The sequence below is a fragment of the Fringilla coelebs genome (assembly GCF_963513975.1).
Source record: "Fringilla coelebs genome assembly, chromosome: 3".
NCBI classification, from domain to species: Eukaryota; Metazoa; Chordata; class Aves; order Passeriformes; family Fringillidae; genus Fringilla; species Fringilla coelebs.
Genome location: NC_140030.1, coordinates 24,490,453 through 24,508,787, shown reverse-complemented (window position 1 = coordinate 24,508,787; position 18,335 = coordinate 24,490,453). Strand labels below are relative to the sequence as shown.

The 18,335-nt window shown below is 39.8% G+C and overlaps 1 protein-coding gene across 2 annotated transcripts in view; it reads right to left on the bottom strand.

Annotated features, from left to right (window-relative positions):
- Nucleotides 1-4,669: 4,669 nt before the first annotated feature.
- Nucleotides 4,670-18,335, bottom strand: part of LRRC1 (leucine rich repeat containing 1) — a 68,701-nt gene continuing 55,035 nt past the window's right edge. Inside the window, exons 11-15 of one of the 2 annotated variants that reach the window (XM_084203569.1) lie at nt 10,411-10,526; nt 9,324-9,496; nt 7,661-7,797; nt 5,725-5,844; nt 4,670-5,585 (exon numbers count right to left, since the gene is read on the bottom strand). In XM_084203569.1, coding sequence (XP_084059695.1) covers nt 5,481-5,585; nt 5,725-5,844; nt 7,661-7,797; nt 9,324-9,496; nt 10,411-10,526 — 651 coding nt within the window. In that variant the 3' untranslated portion in view covers nt 4,670-5,480. Of the gene's footprint in view, nt 5,845-7,660; nt 7,798-9,323; nt 9,497-10,410; nt 10,527-18,335 lie in introns of both variants that reach the window. The other variant, XM_084203570.1, reaches the window with a different exon arrangement.

Below are 18,335 nucleotides of genomic sequence, written 5' to 3'. Positions count from 1 at the left end.
TGCTTACAGCCACAGCCTGGTCTCCACTGGCAAGCAGAATCCAGTTACCTGGAACATTTCAATGGTCATACACCTGCTAGTACAATTCAACTCAAAACCCCAAACACATTCTCACCTATTTTTCTATTTAAAAGATGATTTGCTTAAATAGCACCATTACGGGAGAGAAAATGGTTTTAAGGATGCATTTCCTAGAACATAAACACTTCCCTGCTTCAAAGTACAACTATACATAACATATTCTACTAATCAAAAATTATTTCAGACTCATTCCCTTTTTAAAGTACAAAAGGCTGTTTCTAAGAAAGCTTTGTGTAACTCACATGAAACAAAGCTAAACAAAATGCTGCTGAAACAAAGGCATCCTTGAATATGCTTCCACTGGAGGAGAGGCAGTATAAAAACTGCCTGAAATTATTATGGAAGCAGGTCTAATACACTTAACTAGCAGTAAATACACAATTTCATTTCAAACTCAGATACTCAAGTATTACTTATCGAGATAAGATTTTTTAAGTTTTCTGAAAATACAATTTTAAAAATTGCTGTAGGTTATCCTAAAAACATCCACTATGCAATTGCTCTTCATACTTGGAAGTTTTCTCCCCTTATGAATTAAGAAAGTCTTCAATAATATTCAAACAAACCTTTTTGCTAGTTCATTTGGATTTGGTTTAAAGTTGCTTAGTGGAAGTCCATGTTGCCATTAAAAAACTATAAAGAAATTCACTCATGTTTATAATCATGTAGACATTATTAATGTCCCAGAAGCATGGGACAATCCTATCTCCTATGAGCAACTTCAGAATGATTTAAAGCAGCCCATTTATTTTGGAACTGAGTGAAACTGGCAAGTTACTGAGAGTGATCACAGCACCAGACTGTTTCCATCACAAGCACATCACCACAACTTGCCCGAGTCCACTTCAGGAGAAAAAGAAGACAGGACTTTGAAGCATTTAGTAAGTTTTGTGTCCAACTAAAACTTTCTCTGCATTATACTGGGGATGCTAACAAACTGAAATCCAAGCTGCTGATGCTTTAGTGGTATTTCCAAGCTCTGTGTGGATCTGTGGATCTTGAGGAAAGTTACCGCACTGGTCTTCCGCAGTGCGCGTTGCTAACATTTTGTGTTTGGCTGTTAGCACCAGCTGCACATCAGATTCCAGCCAAGACAACACTCCCAGCAACAGATGAGCACATCAGAGTGTCAGAGGTTACTGTACATCAGGTGTCCACTTCCTGGTTTTAATGCAAGGAAGGTTTGCTAAAACCTTTCTCTGAAACATCACTGAGAAGCCACACAGTTCCCTCCACGGACACTAGTGATACTGTATTTTCAGGAGAGGTTTTCTCCAGGGAAAAGATAAACTACTTGTTAAGATCTCATAGTTTAATGGACTAGTAACACCAGTGTTTAGAGGCAAACACCCTGAACAGGTTACAAATTCAAAACCAGACTGCCATGAACCCTTGATACCTGAAGTTAGCTCACAGTCCAGCTACACTCATTGAGCTCCTTCCTCCAAGCCCTCTGCTCTGGCAGAACCCATGACTGACCAGCCCACTGCCACAAGAACTGCACAACAGGGAAGGAAACAAACAGTGTCTCCAACACCCACCAGAAGAGGAGACAGGACGGCTCCTGCAAAGCAGCTCACAGAGGCAGCTCAAATCAAGCACGTGCTACCCACTTTGGAAAAAAAAAAAGAAAAAAAAATCACATTCTTCATTCAGCTGGTGGAACAATGATTATAGTCCTGACTTTACAATAAAAGACAGAGGCACTGTCCCACTGAAAATTTCACAACTGCTTCAGGAGAAAGGGAACACCCAAAACAATTACTGATACTCAAGACCATATTCCCGGACAGCAACCCAAGCACAGAAAGAGATTTGTGTGTTTGTCAGAAACTGAAGATGGGAAACACTCTTATGAAGTCAATTGAAAAGCTAAAGTAATTTTATTTTCTGGAGTCAAGGCAAAGAATGGTGGTCAATTGTCCATTAACAAAAGATCTAGACATTTCTGATAAACAGTGTACTTCTGTCTCAGTGGGAGGCAGACATTTACAGCAAACCTGGATAGTATCAACCAATATACTAAAAAATGCACTTTTAATAAAACTAAATTCCTGGCGTCACTACTCTCTCTTAAACACTGAAATTACGAGCTCCAAGTAGGGAAACCTGTTAAGCAGCTGATCAGCAAAAAGCTGCTCAGCCAGCACTGGTAAAGCATCAGTGCTAGACCAGAAGCAGGCCAAGCAGGACACAAACAAGTCACTTGCTGGAAAGAACAGTGTTATACAAGTTTCCAGTACACACTTTCCTACAATACACTGATTATCAAAAATATGGAACTTAAGCCAGAAAAATAATCTCAACACATAAATTTGTGGGAAGTTGTGGGAAAAGCCTGGAGCAACACACAGGGGATGGAAAAAGCCATTGCTACACTAACTACGGTAGCACCAGAGTGTTTTTTTGCTTCCTATTCTTTTAAGACCAGGAGTTGTGACTTTGAATAAAGAGAACTTGTATGCAGTAACTGGCAGGTTAATATTAAATCCACCCCACCACTGTGGTCAGTTGATTTACCCTGGTTACCTGTTTATAGCTAATAAAACAGCATGCAAATTTTGTAGCCTCTTTCCATTAAATCCACCTCTCAAAAGACAAAGTAAAGAAGGAAAAGTTTATAGAGAAAGAAGTTATAATCATATTCACTACTCAGGCTCCTCACAGCATCAGCAAGAGAAGAAAACAGACTGGGAAGAGAGGGCTCATGCTTCCAAGGACAGACATTGCCTCATCAGAACATGCGTCGTCGACTTTTTCTGGTTATAAAACAGAGTTAAAACTGCCTGGAATGTTATCAGTGCTGCTGGGTGGAGAAGGATACTTCAACCACTCTGTAAAATGGCACACACATGGATCACTCAAGAGATGAGAGGGACTCCTGAGGTCTAGCCTGATGGGGGTTTGATCAAATAGAATGACATGCAAGTCACTCTGAACCAGCATTAGGAAGAGAGAGAGGGTAGCCACTTTTCTCTGTTTGCACAGCAAGAGTCCAAGCACCTTGTCAGCCCTGAAAAACAACACTTCATTTGCTCTTAATCCATACCACCACTGGCTCACCTCCAGGTGTACCCTGGAAATTACACTTCCTGCCAGACTCAAACACTACACTGCCTTGTACACACTGCTGAACTACCTGCAGCAGAGCAGAATCTCAAACTGCCTCACCAAAAAACATTAATCAGATACACTGCTACACAGCATTACTGTAGAAGCCTGAAAAATACACCTCCTCCTTTATCTCTCCCCAGACACTGACTGAAAAAAACATAACAAAAATCCAGATTTCCACTACACAGGTTAACAAAGTGAAGAAGGATGGCAGTGAAAAGCAAGGAATGCCAACATTCCTCTGGAGATAGTAGCTGGCTGATGATGGACTTCAGCTCCTCTAATCTCTCATTAAGCAAACACCTTCAATATGCAATACACCCATCATACCACCCATCTTTGGCTGAGATGACCACAAGGACACAATACCAGCCACCCTTGGGTGCAGGAGTGTGAAACTGTTCCAAATGAAGGCAAGCAGCATGGATCACTCACTCATTTATCTGAAGCCAGAAAAACCACAACAAATATTCCTTCCACTATTTAAAAAAAAACAAAAAAAACCACTGAAGTAAAAACTACTGACTGCTGAGCAGTTACTTTGTGCCAAAGTGGATGCAGCAAGCAGTGCTTGCCTTGTGGTGAGTTTGTGGGCTGGAGCAGCCTCCATGAGCCTTGCTGGAATGTACCAAAAGCAAATGACAAAGCACATATCACAGAGCTGCAACATGATTTACATCTTGTTCTGATGGCAGTAGGTGCACAAGGGCAATTCCTGATTTTCATCTGGTGGCAGGTCAGGCAAAGCCCAAATCCAGGCTTGACACGTTCATCTTGCCAATGGAGCAGACGCTAAAAACAAAACGAGTCACAGCCTCCACACGAGAAACTGGCATCACAGTCTTGCTGCCTTTGGGTTTTTTTAGGAACTGTCTTTTTTAGGAACTTCCTTTCATCTCAAATGGGTTTGTTGCTGCTTTCTTGGGTACAGGGTTTACTACATTTTTAAACTTCTGTTGTGTCGATTCCAGTAAGTACTTTAAAAAGAAAATTCTTCCCAAAGCTGGAGTCAGCTGTACCAAAACCTGATTTTATTTTTGGTTTTATTTTAACAGCAGCTTACCAAGAATAACCAGGAGAATTCTCTCTTGAGAAGAAGAAAACTGCACTACCACTGAACTGACCTAACACCTACAAACCTCCAGGATCCTCCTGAAAAACCATGTCTTGAAGCTTAAATGAGAAATCTTGGGGAAGAGAAATGAACAGAACCCAGAGTCATCAACATTGTCTTTATCAGGCTTTTGCAAAATTGTTACTTACTGAATTAAACTCAGTTAACACTTACCTTTATAAACAAATCAGAACCCACAGATTTAGTAAGACCTTGAAATCAGCCTTGGACAATTGAAGTGCAACACAGTTACAATGACAGCATTAATGCAAAGATACTTTAATTGCTGTTTTAATGATACATCACATCTACTGAAGCTTTTAAAGATGTTTTTATTATGGTTTTATAAATTTTTATAAAACCACCAAAGCACTTTAAAGAATCATGCTTTCTTGTGTAATACATAAAACTAATTTCATACTGTGCTTCTGAAAGTCTATCGTGCTGTTTTTCAAGTTATTTTACAGATGGCACATTTAAAAAAAAATAATGGAAGCATGAATTTCTAGTGACTGCAATGCAACAAGGCATCCAAACCAAGATGTTTCATTACAACTAAGTTAAAGTGTGAGTGCATTATGTAATAAACAATAGCAGTTTGGTCATTTCATCTTAATTCTGTTTACAATAAAACTAACATTTGTGCTTCACAACCTAAGATCCCATAATATAAACATAGGCTCCCTGCTGTAAAATTCCCAACAAATTACTGTCCAGAAAGAAAAACGTATCTAAAGCAGGAGACCAAATCTACTCACTTTCCTCAAGAATTGCTATATTTAAGACTAATATGACATACCAAACACAATAAGGCACAATGGGTGGTACAAACAAATGAATACAGTTGTCCATGAAACTTGTTCTCTTCCACAAATACTAAAATATGTACCGCTCAAGATAAATTTTCTCTTAAAAATGAAATACATCATCTTGTTATGAAAGTCCTATACAAAAATTTAAAATTTACACCATCTGAGCTGCCAAAAAAAATAAAAAAAGTGTATCGATTTCCCACAAAACTATATTTTTCACCAGCACATCCAGCCACTGGGAAGAAGATATCCCAGCACTCTGGAAAAGAAAAGCATTATTTCCCCTGTGTTTAAGACAAAAATATTGTATTCTGCATACAGTAGTGTATTAAACTTAAAAAAGCCTAGGACTATTAAAATTACAATATTGATTTGGAAATTATTGGTTCACTGCCTGGATGAAATAAGGCACTTTCTTCCAGCGGGCTGCACTTTTCGTGGGTATGGAGACGATGAATCAGGTTCTGGTTAAAAACAAAAAGGGGCTCAGTGAGGTCCCAGGAGACAACAGGAACATTTCAACAGCAGGGGAAGACACAGGAGGTAAAACCTGGAGATGGAACTCTACACAGAAGTGGTCACTCTGTCAATGGCATTATTGACCTCGTTTTTGTTTGAATCCAGTCCTTTAGCAGCATTCATATCATTCCGTAAATTCTCCACTGTCTTTTTCATGTTCTTTAATTCTCCAGGGTGTGGAGTGGCTCGCCTTAGAAGTGTTCTCTAAAAATAAACAGTGCAATAAGTGGTTTTGCCTTTGTCTCTCTGCATAAACAACATACACTTGCAAGGCTTCAGCATTCACATACCAAATAGTAAGTATCAATTTTTTTCCTTTTTCCCCCCTTTTCCTTTTCAACCTACAATGCTCTGTGCTGAGCATTACTTTAAAAGCTACTTGTTTCTGAAGACAGGGAAAGAGGTTTTAAGAACTGTCTAAGAGCAAATTTTGTCCTCTCTTGGACTACAAATCTGAGAGCCACTCATGTGAAGTACAATTACAAGTTATGAGGTGAAGATTCTTTCATAACTATACTTGGGGATTTTTTCCTCCCCAAAACCATACGAGTGATTTAAGATCACACTTAAAACATTTCATCTGATTTTGAAAGAATCCCACAAGATCTCTTTATGGTTTTAAATAGCGTTTGTGTGGAGCTCCATTTGCCTTTCAGCCCCATCACACAGTCTGGTTCTTTAGCTAATTGAGAACAAGCACCTTGAGAGGGAGCATTTCTCTCCCACCTCAGACAGAAGAATGTATATCATTGTGCTGAAACCTTTACAAGGAAAACAAGGTCCACAACAACTCCAGTTAGTATCCAGGCTGGAGACAACAGAACACCACAAATACAATAGAAGTATAATACATGTATACATGCAATTACTTTTTAGTGGCATGCATGTAACCTGTGCAGAGAACAGCAGAACTGATGACCCACACGTGGGTGCTTTGGTCAAGACTGCTTCAGAAATCTGCCCTTCCTTCTCCTCAGTAAGATCATAAACTTTTTTCTCATAGGAAGGCTCTTGCTTCAAATCAGGCAAACCAAGCACTTATCTTCAGCACCTGAGCCCTCGCTACTCTATGGACATTCTCAGGTTAGCAGGGCTGTTAAGCAGCATCATTCTGAACTCCCTCTCAGTCAGGGAACCATACCTGTTCAGAGACACTTTGTTTCTGCTGCTTTGGAGCAAGCAACTACCTTACTTGCTCATTTCCAAATTAAAGTAAGAGCTTTTGTAGTCATTCTTTAAACTAAAACAATCCAGACAGTGCCCTGAAGTATCTCAAGCTGAGATCTAATGAGGACCACCAGCAACGTTTCAGAGCATCAGAGTACGTTGGAAACGTGACTGAAACAGTGTTAATCCTTACAAGGAGCTTTAATTGTTAATAAAGGCTAGTAAAACTACAGATCGTGTTGTGTTTTGATCTTCAGGATATGCAGAGCCCAACTTAATGGAGAGGTCTTATAAGTACAGTGACAGATGTTCCCACATCCTTTGTTTAAGTGGGAAACTAATGAGCAACATTCCTGCTGTTTATGGACACTATGGTTGGTTCAATGCAAATGGTGGAGTTAAAAAAAAAAAAAAAGAATGAGAGAGCACAAAAGAGATTGGAAATAGAAATCAGAGAGAGACAAACAACAGCAAACTTAATGGAGACACATGCCAGAGTGCTGGAATCCTAAATTAGACCCTATATACTTTCAGGCAGTAAAGCTTCACAGATGCAAAGATCCTATCTTCTTTCTGAAAAGAAAACATCCTGAGCAGACAGAGGAAAACAAAGCAAGACAGAAGACTGTCCCACATCAGAATATAAAAGTTATATTCAAAGCAGAAAAAACAAAGGCATTCAAAGTCAACATAAAAAGTTTCAGCAGCCAACATGAACAGTTTCTTCTCCAAATGTACACACAAAGCATGCAGCCCAAGCTGAAATATTTACAGCAAGAACGCTCAGAGAATTTTTATACTTCTGCATTAATGTCACAGTGTCTGGAGGTATCCAAAGGCCTGGAAAACATACCATTTCATTCTCCTCTTCATCTTTTTCATCTTCCAAGAAGCGAATTGCACTGACTCTGTTCACCGCCCGCTCATTCCATGTCTCATCTGACATTTCATTTACCAAACTCTCCAACGCACCACATCGTGGCAGGTTATCTGTGAGAACAGGAAAATGTAACTCAAGATTCACAGCAACATGCATGTGAAGTCACACAATCAACATGATTTATTGTTCATAATTGCAACATCTGAACAATCAGTCATCCAATACTTACAAGTGGCTATTCCTACTGTTTTTGGAAGAAAACACAACTTGCATTAGTTTTCTGTTATCAAGTACAGAGACTAAATGGTTTCTGTATAAATTAGGTATTTCTCTACTTGGACTGTTTCAGAGTTTTAGAGTAATGGTTATATAATTTAATATACTTGCCACTGTGCATGCTTTTCTTGTGGAACATGGCTGCCAGCTGACATCAGCCAGTTCCCTAAATGGCATTCCATAACATAGGATCATTGCTTTTACAAACCTCATCCTTTCAGTATTGCTAGGCATACACATCCAGCAATCTAAATTCCACACCTTCTACCCTTGAAACCACGAGATTCATCTGGAGAGGAGGAAATCTAATTTCTCATAGTGAGGCCTTTAGAGAAAGTAAAGTCAACCTCTGTTACTCTTCTTGAACTAGCTTAATCCTCTCTAATTCCAAAGGGGTTAATTCATATATTTATTTTAATTCTCAACTATTCTTAAAATCCAGGAGCTGAAAACAGAGACATTTCTACACTCCTACTGTTTTAATGGTTTCTATTTGCTCCAGTCATATATGATTGAAACATTGGAATTAAGTCTGGGTACCTACAATTCAGATACCCAGAGCTGAATTTTTCTCCTCAGGCCCCTTTGTACTCAGTGGAGAAGAATCCACATGATTTTCTTTTAAAAGTCCATTCTTGGATGGGATAAATCCCTCTCCAGTCATTACAGCAGAAATTTAAATATTAGCTCAGATGAATTCCCTTGAATGTTTCCCATACAGCTCTAAAGGCTTGAAGACAAAAAACATTCAGAAGTTACTGGAGCAGCAACACAGCCAACAAAAGAGTTTATGGTTCCACCTGGCCCAGGGGTAAGTTTCATCACAAAAGGTAAAAGCAACTTATACTGCAATTCTACACCTGTTAATGATATAATAAAGTTACTGTATAAGACCTCTGCTTGAAAGAAAGTTAGCTCGCTAAAAAGTAAAAAGTCAACTGCTTACTATTTGCTATGGAATTTATTTTGCTGGTAAAGAGATTGAAGATGGAAAGCCACCATTTTTACATACATACATACATATGTATGTGTGTATATAAAATGTATAATCCATGTACACAAATATGGACACCACTACTGGGCCCACTAGCAAGCCTCAAAATAGTCTTTTTCCTCCAGATCTGTATTTTACTCATTGTAGCTGTCATTGTATTTTCAATAACACCCAGTGCCAAGTTTTGAAGTCTTCTGAAGATGAACAGGATTAATAGAAAAAAAAGGTTTAATATTGAAAATTCAACTAGAACTTTGCTACTTTGCTCACTAGAGCTTAAGCACATTTTACAAACCTTTATGGGACAACTCAGTAAACAAAAAAGTAATAATTCTGTATAATGAAAAGCTGACTCTAGGCACTTACCTTGGCAACCAGACTCAGAAGGCATTTGAGGAAGTAATACACATGTTAAAATCTTTTCTCCCGTTTCAGGGTCTGTGTCAGTCTGAAATGTCAGCAGAGGTTGGGACTGGTTATCAGACAACCACAAAGCCTTCAGCCTTAAGGTAGTCAGTGAAATGGGAAGATACGTCAGCCTAGTTCGAAAAAGGAAAGTTAAAAAGTCAGGGCAATCTCTGGAAGTCTTAATAGATGGTCATGAAGTCAACTCAAGCATACATCACTGAGTTGGAACAAAGAGGATTGAAATTAATGCCTCTAATAGGAGGCACTGCAGTAGCCATCAATTCCAACTACTCCATCCTTTAAAAAAAAAAAAAAACCACAAAAAAAACAACCTTATAATCCTCTGAAGCTGAAAACCAGGTAAAACTATGCTGAGCTTTCTCTACTGCAGTGAAGTGCCCTGGAAGGCAGACAGCTGCTTCCCATCAGAGCTTTACATGTGAACACTAGGTAGAACAGAAATATATAAGGGCCTGTGAGACAATTATATTGCATAGATGAGATACCATGCACTTTTCTTCTGTTTTGGGGTGTTTTTTTAACTTAACTTCCTACTAAGAAGCTGAACTAATTTGCTGGTTTATGCTTTAATCCACTCATTTTTGTGTGTTGGTGTTTGAAGCACTAACATTTGTGAGAAGCTGCAAGGTCAAAGTGGCTTTCCTTGTTACTCACACTGTATCATGAAGATACAACACTCAATATTGGTGCCACTTGACATTACAGCTTGGTAGCTTCACCTGAAGCTCTAGCCATTGCCTAGATTCTCAGTTTTAATACAGAAATATATGAATCCAGAGGGTTTTTTTTTTAAAATCCATTTTTTTCCTCAGGGTCAAAGTAATCCAAAAATCACACTCATGACAACACAATTTATGCTACTTTTGACCCAGGGGGAAGACTACTTTGACAATTTCAACAGTAACACTAACATGAATGTCATAACTGGTTTTTTATTACTCTCTTCTTAGACATAGTATCTTTTGCTATCAGAAAGAATTAAGTAAACACAGCAAAAGCACATGAAAATACAAAAATCTCTTGCCTGTTTCCAGCAACATCCAGGACATGAAGTTCAGTGGCCTGTGAAATTTCAGAGGGAATTCGAGATAATCTGTTGTCACGTACAGAAAAGACGTTAAGACTGCAGCAGCCCCCAACCTACATTTGAGAAGAAGGGGGGAAAAAAAAGCAAGTGTGGTTTTGTTGCAGTACCACAGTGTAACAAAGGCATGCAGTGCAGGTCACCGAGTGTGTCACAGCACATTCAAGTGACAATGCCTGCCAGACACTTCCCCCAGAGCTACAGACTGCAAACAAGTGTCAGCTTCCAAGAAGTCTGACCTGAAGCAAGTCTGTAGGAGCACTGTCTTGAACATCTGCAAATAATGGATAACTTTACATACAGGTCACATTCTAGCTACCTTTCAGAGCCTTCCACACCCAGAGGAAACCATTAACCACACAGAAGCTACTCTATGCCAAACATTCACAAAAAACCCTTTCAACATTTAACATTTTCTAGCTCTACTTTTTACATATTAATTCATTCTTTCCTCATGGCAACTTTATATCCAAGCAAGTGCAATGGGCCTTGAAGCAAGGCAAAATGCTAAATGTACCAACCAACTCCCAAAACTTGTTGAGTCCACAAAGATTAATGAAGAGCTCACTAGAAGCAGAACGCCGAGTAAAATCTTTGATGCCCTGATTCATTAGAAATGCACCTCATTTCAACACAATTCCCACGTGAACTGGCCTTCTTTAATCTATTCAAATCTAATATCCTCTGTCTCTATCAATTTATCCAAATATAAGCATTTGCATTCTTTGGGTGCAAAGATGGGATTTTTCAGTTTTACCTTTAAAAATCTGCATCTTGCAGCAAAAGTAGCTGCTTTCAGAAGACAAATCCACCACATCTGATTTAAAAAAAAAACTCATTCCAACTTTATATTCCAGAGGGAACTTCTATAAACAGGAAGATTAGCTGTAGCAACTCAAAAGCTGCTTCAAGTAACTCTTTGTTCCTAACAAAGGAAACTTACCTTTGTTTGCTTATTGTACAGAGTTTCAAAAAGCACTGTTGCTTGTTTGCCAGTTCCAAAACACCATAAGAAGGGGAAAAAAGATTTTTCTTTTCTTACTCCAAGTAACAGAGGCAAAATATCCCAATGCCATTTGAAGCTTTCAAGTTAAGTGGACTTAGAATCTAATTATAGAGCTAGAGTCCAAACTAAACACAGTGGAAAATCTCAGTTCAAAAATTAGAGGACGTCTATAGTGACATGCATCTAAGAAGGTTCTCCTCTCACACTGTAACTACACCTTGGCCAGGAGTTCCCAAAACTAAGCTGAAATTATTGTGTTCTTGTTAACTGCCAGTTGTGTCTTTGCAAAACCCACAATTCAGTCCAAACCCAAGACTGAGATTATAGACAAACAGCACAAAATATTTTAACTAGTCAAAGGAAAAATAGTGTTGATTTAACATACACCATTTACTAAGGAAAAAGCCACTTTTAAAGGATGCAACTGTGACTCACAAAATAAAAAAAATGGAGCATTTACATTCCACTCACCTTCCTTTGTATCATAAATGCTTTTTAATAGAAGAAAACAGCAATCAGCTGCTCAAGGCTTCTGATTCACAAGCTATTTACAGCAGAAAGTTTAAGTGCTACATTCTTGACAAAACAAAATCTGTGCTATTTCCCTTAAATCACTGCACTCTTAAGATGCAGCTATTTCACAAGATTATCAGTTTTCCCAGCCCTGTGCGTACAACAGACCCACGAACTTTGCAAGCCATGTTAGCTTGTGAATCAGAGCCCTTAGAAACCAGCACTCAAATAGTAAGCAAACACTTCTTGGTTCAAGAATTCTGCTATTCACTTTAAAGCATCTATCAATTCTTAAATAATGTGCCTTCACACATCCACAGAACACAGTGTGATATTAAAAACAATATATACACACTAAGTGTCTAATTGGTGCTGCTAACATGAGGAGCCGTGAAAAGCAAGAAATACAATTAGGGAATGTTAATGAGCTGGCAAGTGATGCCCTCAGTGTACACAAAGTGTTCCCTTTTCATGAATGAAGTTTGTGTTACTCAGTCTTGGAGCATGGAGATCCAAACAGGTTAGCCAAACAAACAAAGTAAAGCCATGCAGCCCTGATGAGACCAAAATTTCTATACTTTTGACAATGGAAAAATGCAGCAGTGGAACTGGGACAGCCTGAGTCATCATGCATTTAAAGCAGCTTAATGAAAGGTAATAGGAGAACCATCGACTGAAAAATACTTACAGGGTTATCAATTTACCTGACCCATAATTTTCCAAGCGGCTAACAATTAAGAAAATACAAGACACGTTCAATTTATTTTTCTTTATCCATACTGGACAAGAGCATGCCAACAAATGGAGACAGAACATACATTCTTCTACTGCCAAAGAGGGCTGTAACTCCTAAATCATTTAAACTTCAGTTAATTTAACTTTGCTCTCTATCAGTCAACAGGCTGCTGTTCAAAGGTTTTGTTTCATTCAAAGGTAGTGAAGACCTTATATTTTAATAGGGTAGTAGGGTAGATAAAAAAGAGACACTGAATTTTTTTACTGAAACTGTTTTTAGAAAATGCAGACAGCATTTAACAAGCAACATTGAGTGAGATACCACAATGGAAAAAAAGACAAGCTGACAGTTAAAAATCAACTAAAATCTTTGTCATTTCAAACAAAGATGGCACCCACCCAGCAGTACAGAAAGACACCAGGTCCAGTGTTTGAAAACCTAAGCATGAAGCCGAACCACGGAGGCAAAGTGCACACACTGCATGGCATGCGGAAAGGAAAACACTGCTGGGGCCACCGTGAAGGCACACGGTATTGGAACATCACTGGTTTGGCTCAGAGTGGCCAAGTGAGGGAGAGCCATGCTCACCAAGGGTCACATGCTCACAACAAACCGTGCCAGACCACCACACCTGCACCAAGGACACGGCTGAGGCCACAAGCCCATTCACAGGTAAACACACACTGCGCTTCCAGCACAGACTTCACTTGATGGTGAAGAACTCATGTGCCTCATGAACTAAGTGTGTGCTTAGCTCTAGGCACATGAGTAACTGTTCCAAGGACTGGAGGCTTAAAGGAGTCCTCACACTCTTCTGTAGTGAGCAGGACATCAAGAAAAGATCTCACATGAATTGTGCATGCCTAAGTCGTACTCCTGTGACTTAGTTCATTTTAGCAACTTTAGTTTAAGGGTTATTGACTTGTCACATCACGCCAACTCCAAAGAACAGTGAGCCTAAATAGAGGAAAACCACAAAAACAAAGCCCACAGGTCAGTCAGGCAGTAAATGGTCATTACTATCAGTGCTAATTTTAAGATCATTGGTACTATGAAGATGGAACAAAACTACATATTTGCATTCAGGTGGGCTTGATTGAGAGGATGATTGTCACTAGGAGACATCTGGATTCCACACAAAACCTCAACCCTTTAAACCCTTTAAAGGATGATCTTCTTGCTCTTTTCTTCTATCTCAGTCTGAGGCTCATCTTTCTATTTCTAACAGCTTCCTCATTCTGGAGAAGGCTTGGACAAACATAGACAGGGAGGCAGCTCAGTTGCTAAAACTCCCCCCATGTTCTCATCATTGCCAGCATTTAGCACTTCACCTCCTGCTTTCTTGCCATTCGTACACCCACTACTAGTCTGTCTTAGACAGTCCTCCACAAACTGCAAGTCTTAACAGAATGCTTCTCTGCTGGTGTTTCTAATGACTCTAAAGTACATCTGTTTACTACTCAAAAGCTATGAATCAAAATTCTGCTGTCCTTTACCAGCTAGCATCTTTCACACAGCTATAAGCAATGCAAAAAAACCCACATTATGACAAATACTGTAATGATCAGTCTTCAGTTGTCATGTGAATAGCTAAAAGTCCAGTGACACATCTTTTATTCAACTACCAAAACAGCTGTCAGTACCAAAAACTCTCACAGACTTACACAAGTCTGATAAATATAGTGGTAATTTAAACACAGTTCCTCTTGTGTTGCAAAAATCTTTTCCAGCATGTTATATCCAAAATTTTGTTTGGGTTCAAAGTTAATAAAGTCAGAATTTTCCTTGGCTCCACATAAAGTATACTAATTCTTTAACTGCAAGCACAAAATACACTTAGGGGTTGAAAAAACTGCCCAAATCATCATTATTATTTTGATGTTATTATTAACTTTAAATTGGCAATTAAAATCTTCAGCAAACTCACTTCAACACCTCCTGCAGCACTGGTGAATAGTAGGAGAGAAGCTCACCAAGACAGCTTCTCAGTCCACTGACTCAAGACAAGTTTAAGTTTTCCTTAGTGCCCTTTTTTTTTTTTTTACCTCTTGAGACATACATACTTCTACACAAATGAAGAAAGAGACAGGACATCAAAAGTTAAAAATCAGAAAAAACAAAGTGGTCCCAACTCGTTTTAAAAACAATTAAAATTTAAAAAGCAGAGTTATTGCCAAAAAAAAAAAACCTGTAGTTTTACCTAATGGAGTAATAATTCTCACAATCTACCTCAGAGCCAGGAAGGACACGGTACCAGATCTCTGCTGGGTGTAAAGACTCATTAACAAAAGCATATAAACTGGAAAACATTCCAAGGAGGTTATTTATGCAAGTGCCAAAATCAACACGCCAGTTTCATCAGCGTTCCTGCGCCAGGGTGGGATTTCAATACCAAAGAGTCACCAGGCAGGTCTTTCAAGTTTAAGGGGAAAAACATTTCTAACTATGTACAGGTTTAGACATTCTCAGTTCTTGCTGAAGTCTGTTTTACCACTTCAGTCAGAGAGGCACTAAGCTGCAGAACGAGATGCTGCAGATGAAATCTGTCAGTGACTCAAGCCTTGGTCATACATTCAGTTCTTCCAGGTTTTACCTTTATCACAACACAATAGAGAAGAACCTTTGAACCAGGAAACTTTGAAGGTGTATTTGCACACAAACTCCTCCATAATCGCAAGTCAAGACCTTTTACACCAAAAGAAAAAGAATGGTTTTACAAATGTGCCTTGGAGTCATCTTGCAATGTAATGGTTTAACACACTGACTCAAAATCAAATTCTCTTAAATTGTTAACAAAACAAAACCAAATCAATATCCTTCTTCCCCCTTCCCCAAAAAAAACACACACCACCACAGAAAAACTCAAACTCAGAGATTATCTCACCAGGCACATAATTTTCACCATCCTACCTATAAAAGTGTCTTTGCTACAGGACTAATTCTGGCAACACCAAGCAGATGCAGTATTGGGTGCATGTACTCTTCTCTCCAGCTGAATTCTACTTTTTTCTACACACATTACAAGACTGTGTCTCTATCCCTCTCCAACAGAAACCAGTAACAGCCTCTCCCACATCCATTTTTTTATCGGGATGAAGACCAGATATGCACAGCTGCTCTAGCACTCTGTAAGGCAGAGAAGGAATGGAAGAGGTAAGAAAAACACGAAAAAAAAAAGATACTGAGGAAAAATATCTCCAGTATATACTCTACTTTTGCATCCAACTCTGCTTCTGTAAGTTGGTACTCACAAGTATTAATTTTGTACAATACAAGTACTAATTTTGATGTGCAGAGGTCTGAGACCACAGTCTTGGCCATACTGTCTCAGGAAACATCTTAAGCAACACAGAGCAGGCAGGGGTGTTTAAAATTACTTCTGTCAGAAGCTTGTGCTTGAGTTGTTTATTCTTTCTATTTGTAACATTACCAGCTTGGAATTCAAATGCACTGATCAAGAGTGAGATGACCCCGTAGTTAGAGAAGGGCTGACTTCCTTTAAAATTAAATAATAAAAAATTAAATATTGGCAGAGCAAAGCATAAAATCTTTACATGTAATTTCAAGGCATTTGTTCTAATGAGATAGACCCATTTGTGTGGACACCTTTAAAGGAAATATAAAAACTCTATTTCAAAATCGTTGATAGGGAGCCAAAGAGCTCTGCTTCCTCTGTTTCCCTGCCAAGCTCCCTTGGGAACCACCCTCTCTCATTTTTATTTCCTGGACTTCCACTACGCCCCAAAGCTCACCTCATTCCAGACACTACCTTCTGTTTTCTCATTATTTGCCTTCTCCAAACACAGGGCTCATCCCTATCTTCATTCCACTCCTGTGCAGGTGTCCCCCTCCCTCTCTCAGGTGCACTGATGTTCTCTAGACACAGTGTCATTCTTCACTTCACCCCTGGATATCCCCCAACTCCTTCAGCAACTGAGCAACACATTCCACCTCTGAAAAACACTGCTGGTTCCAAGCCTTCAGTATCTTGCTCAGTATTAATGCCTCTGTTGTTCAGCACTGAGCCCCTGACCCCACTACACCCCCGAACAGACCCACTCCATGTTCCATGTTCACCCTGCTTTACCTGCTTCTGTAGCTGAGCCTTCTCCCCTTGCCTGCTCCTGTCCCTGCTTCTTCCAAGCCATACATTGCCCTTATGCACCACCTCCAATACCATATACTCCATTGACTGAGAAAAGTGCTTACACACTACACAAGCTGTAAATGGCCAATCCGGAAATAAACTGTACCAGTAAAACTTTCCCTGCAAAACTCAGAACAATTCTGCTTAAAGGTGGAGTGGACATAAAATTGCACGTCTCCAGTACAGGTATTTTAGTAAAGGAAGTCTTCTGCTGAATGAACACAAGATTAGAAAGACATTAAGCTATTAGAGAGCATCCAAAAGAGGGCAACAAAGATGGTGAAGGGCCTTGAGGGGTAGCTGTATGAGCAGCTGAGGTGACCTGGTCTGTTCAGCCTGGAGGGGACTGAGGGGAGACCTCACTGCAGTTACAGCTCCTTGGGAGGGGAGCAGGAGGGGCAGACCCTGATCTCTGCTCTGTGGTGACAGTGACAGGACCTGAGGGAATGGCCTGAAGTTGTGCCAAGGGAGGTGTAAGCTGGGTGGTTGTGTACGGGAACAGCTCCCCAGGGCAGCGGTCACAGCACAGCCTGACAGAGTTCAAAGTGTTTGGACAGTGCTCTCGGGTACATGGGGTGACTCTTGGGGTGTCCTGTGCAGGGCCAGGAGGTGGACTCCTGATGGGTTCCTTCCAACTCAGCATATCTTATGATGGAAACTGCTATCACATTCCAATCCTAGTAGTCTTCCCAGGGTCCTGTCTCTTGCCAGCCATCATGGAACCTGTCTGGGTAAGCCCTGTCTCAATTATTTGCTCAGAACCAGAAGCACCACAGCAGGGAAGACACTGTTCTGCTAGAAAAGCTGCAGTACTCACATGTCTCACCCCTCACCTTCCCTCAGTCAGGTGACTGGCCTGTGGCAGCTCAGACCCAGGACATTGGAATTGTTGCTGCCAGTGCCACAGCAGCATCGTCTGCCTCTGCTTGATCCCTTTTCTTTAGACAATCAGCTCTCACCCATCTCCTTGCCATTTCATTTCCTTGAGCTTTCTTGAGCTGTCCAAGCTCCATAAGGAAGTGAGCCAGAGCTGATACTCCTCCTCTCAATTTCCATCCATTGGCTCTCACCTGAGTACAGAACTCTCCTTCTCCTTAAGTGACTGAAAGTGGAGAACAAAAGCTCAGAGCCACATGTTAGATAGGAAAATTAAGAGGGAGAATTACTTGGATAAAAATTACAGAGAAAAAATAGTACAAACAGAACCAACTCACAGCTCCATGCTCCAATCACAGGATGCTGCTTTCCCAACTTCTTTCCACAATTTACTGCTGAACTAAACTTGTAAAGCCTTCATTATATTTAGTTTCACAACACAAACTCTAGCCTCATTTCATTCCACATACTGTTACAACAGACAAGAAGCCCTAGTGCTCATAGCTGTAAAATTTGAGGTATCTTGGCCACATCAGGTCCCTATATTTAAGGGCAGAAGTAGTCCAGAGATCTCCAACACCAAAAAG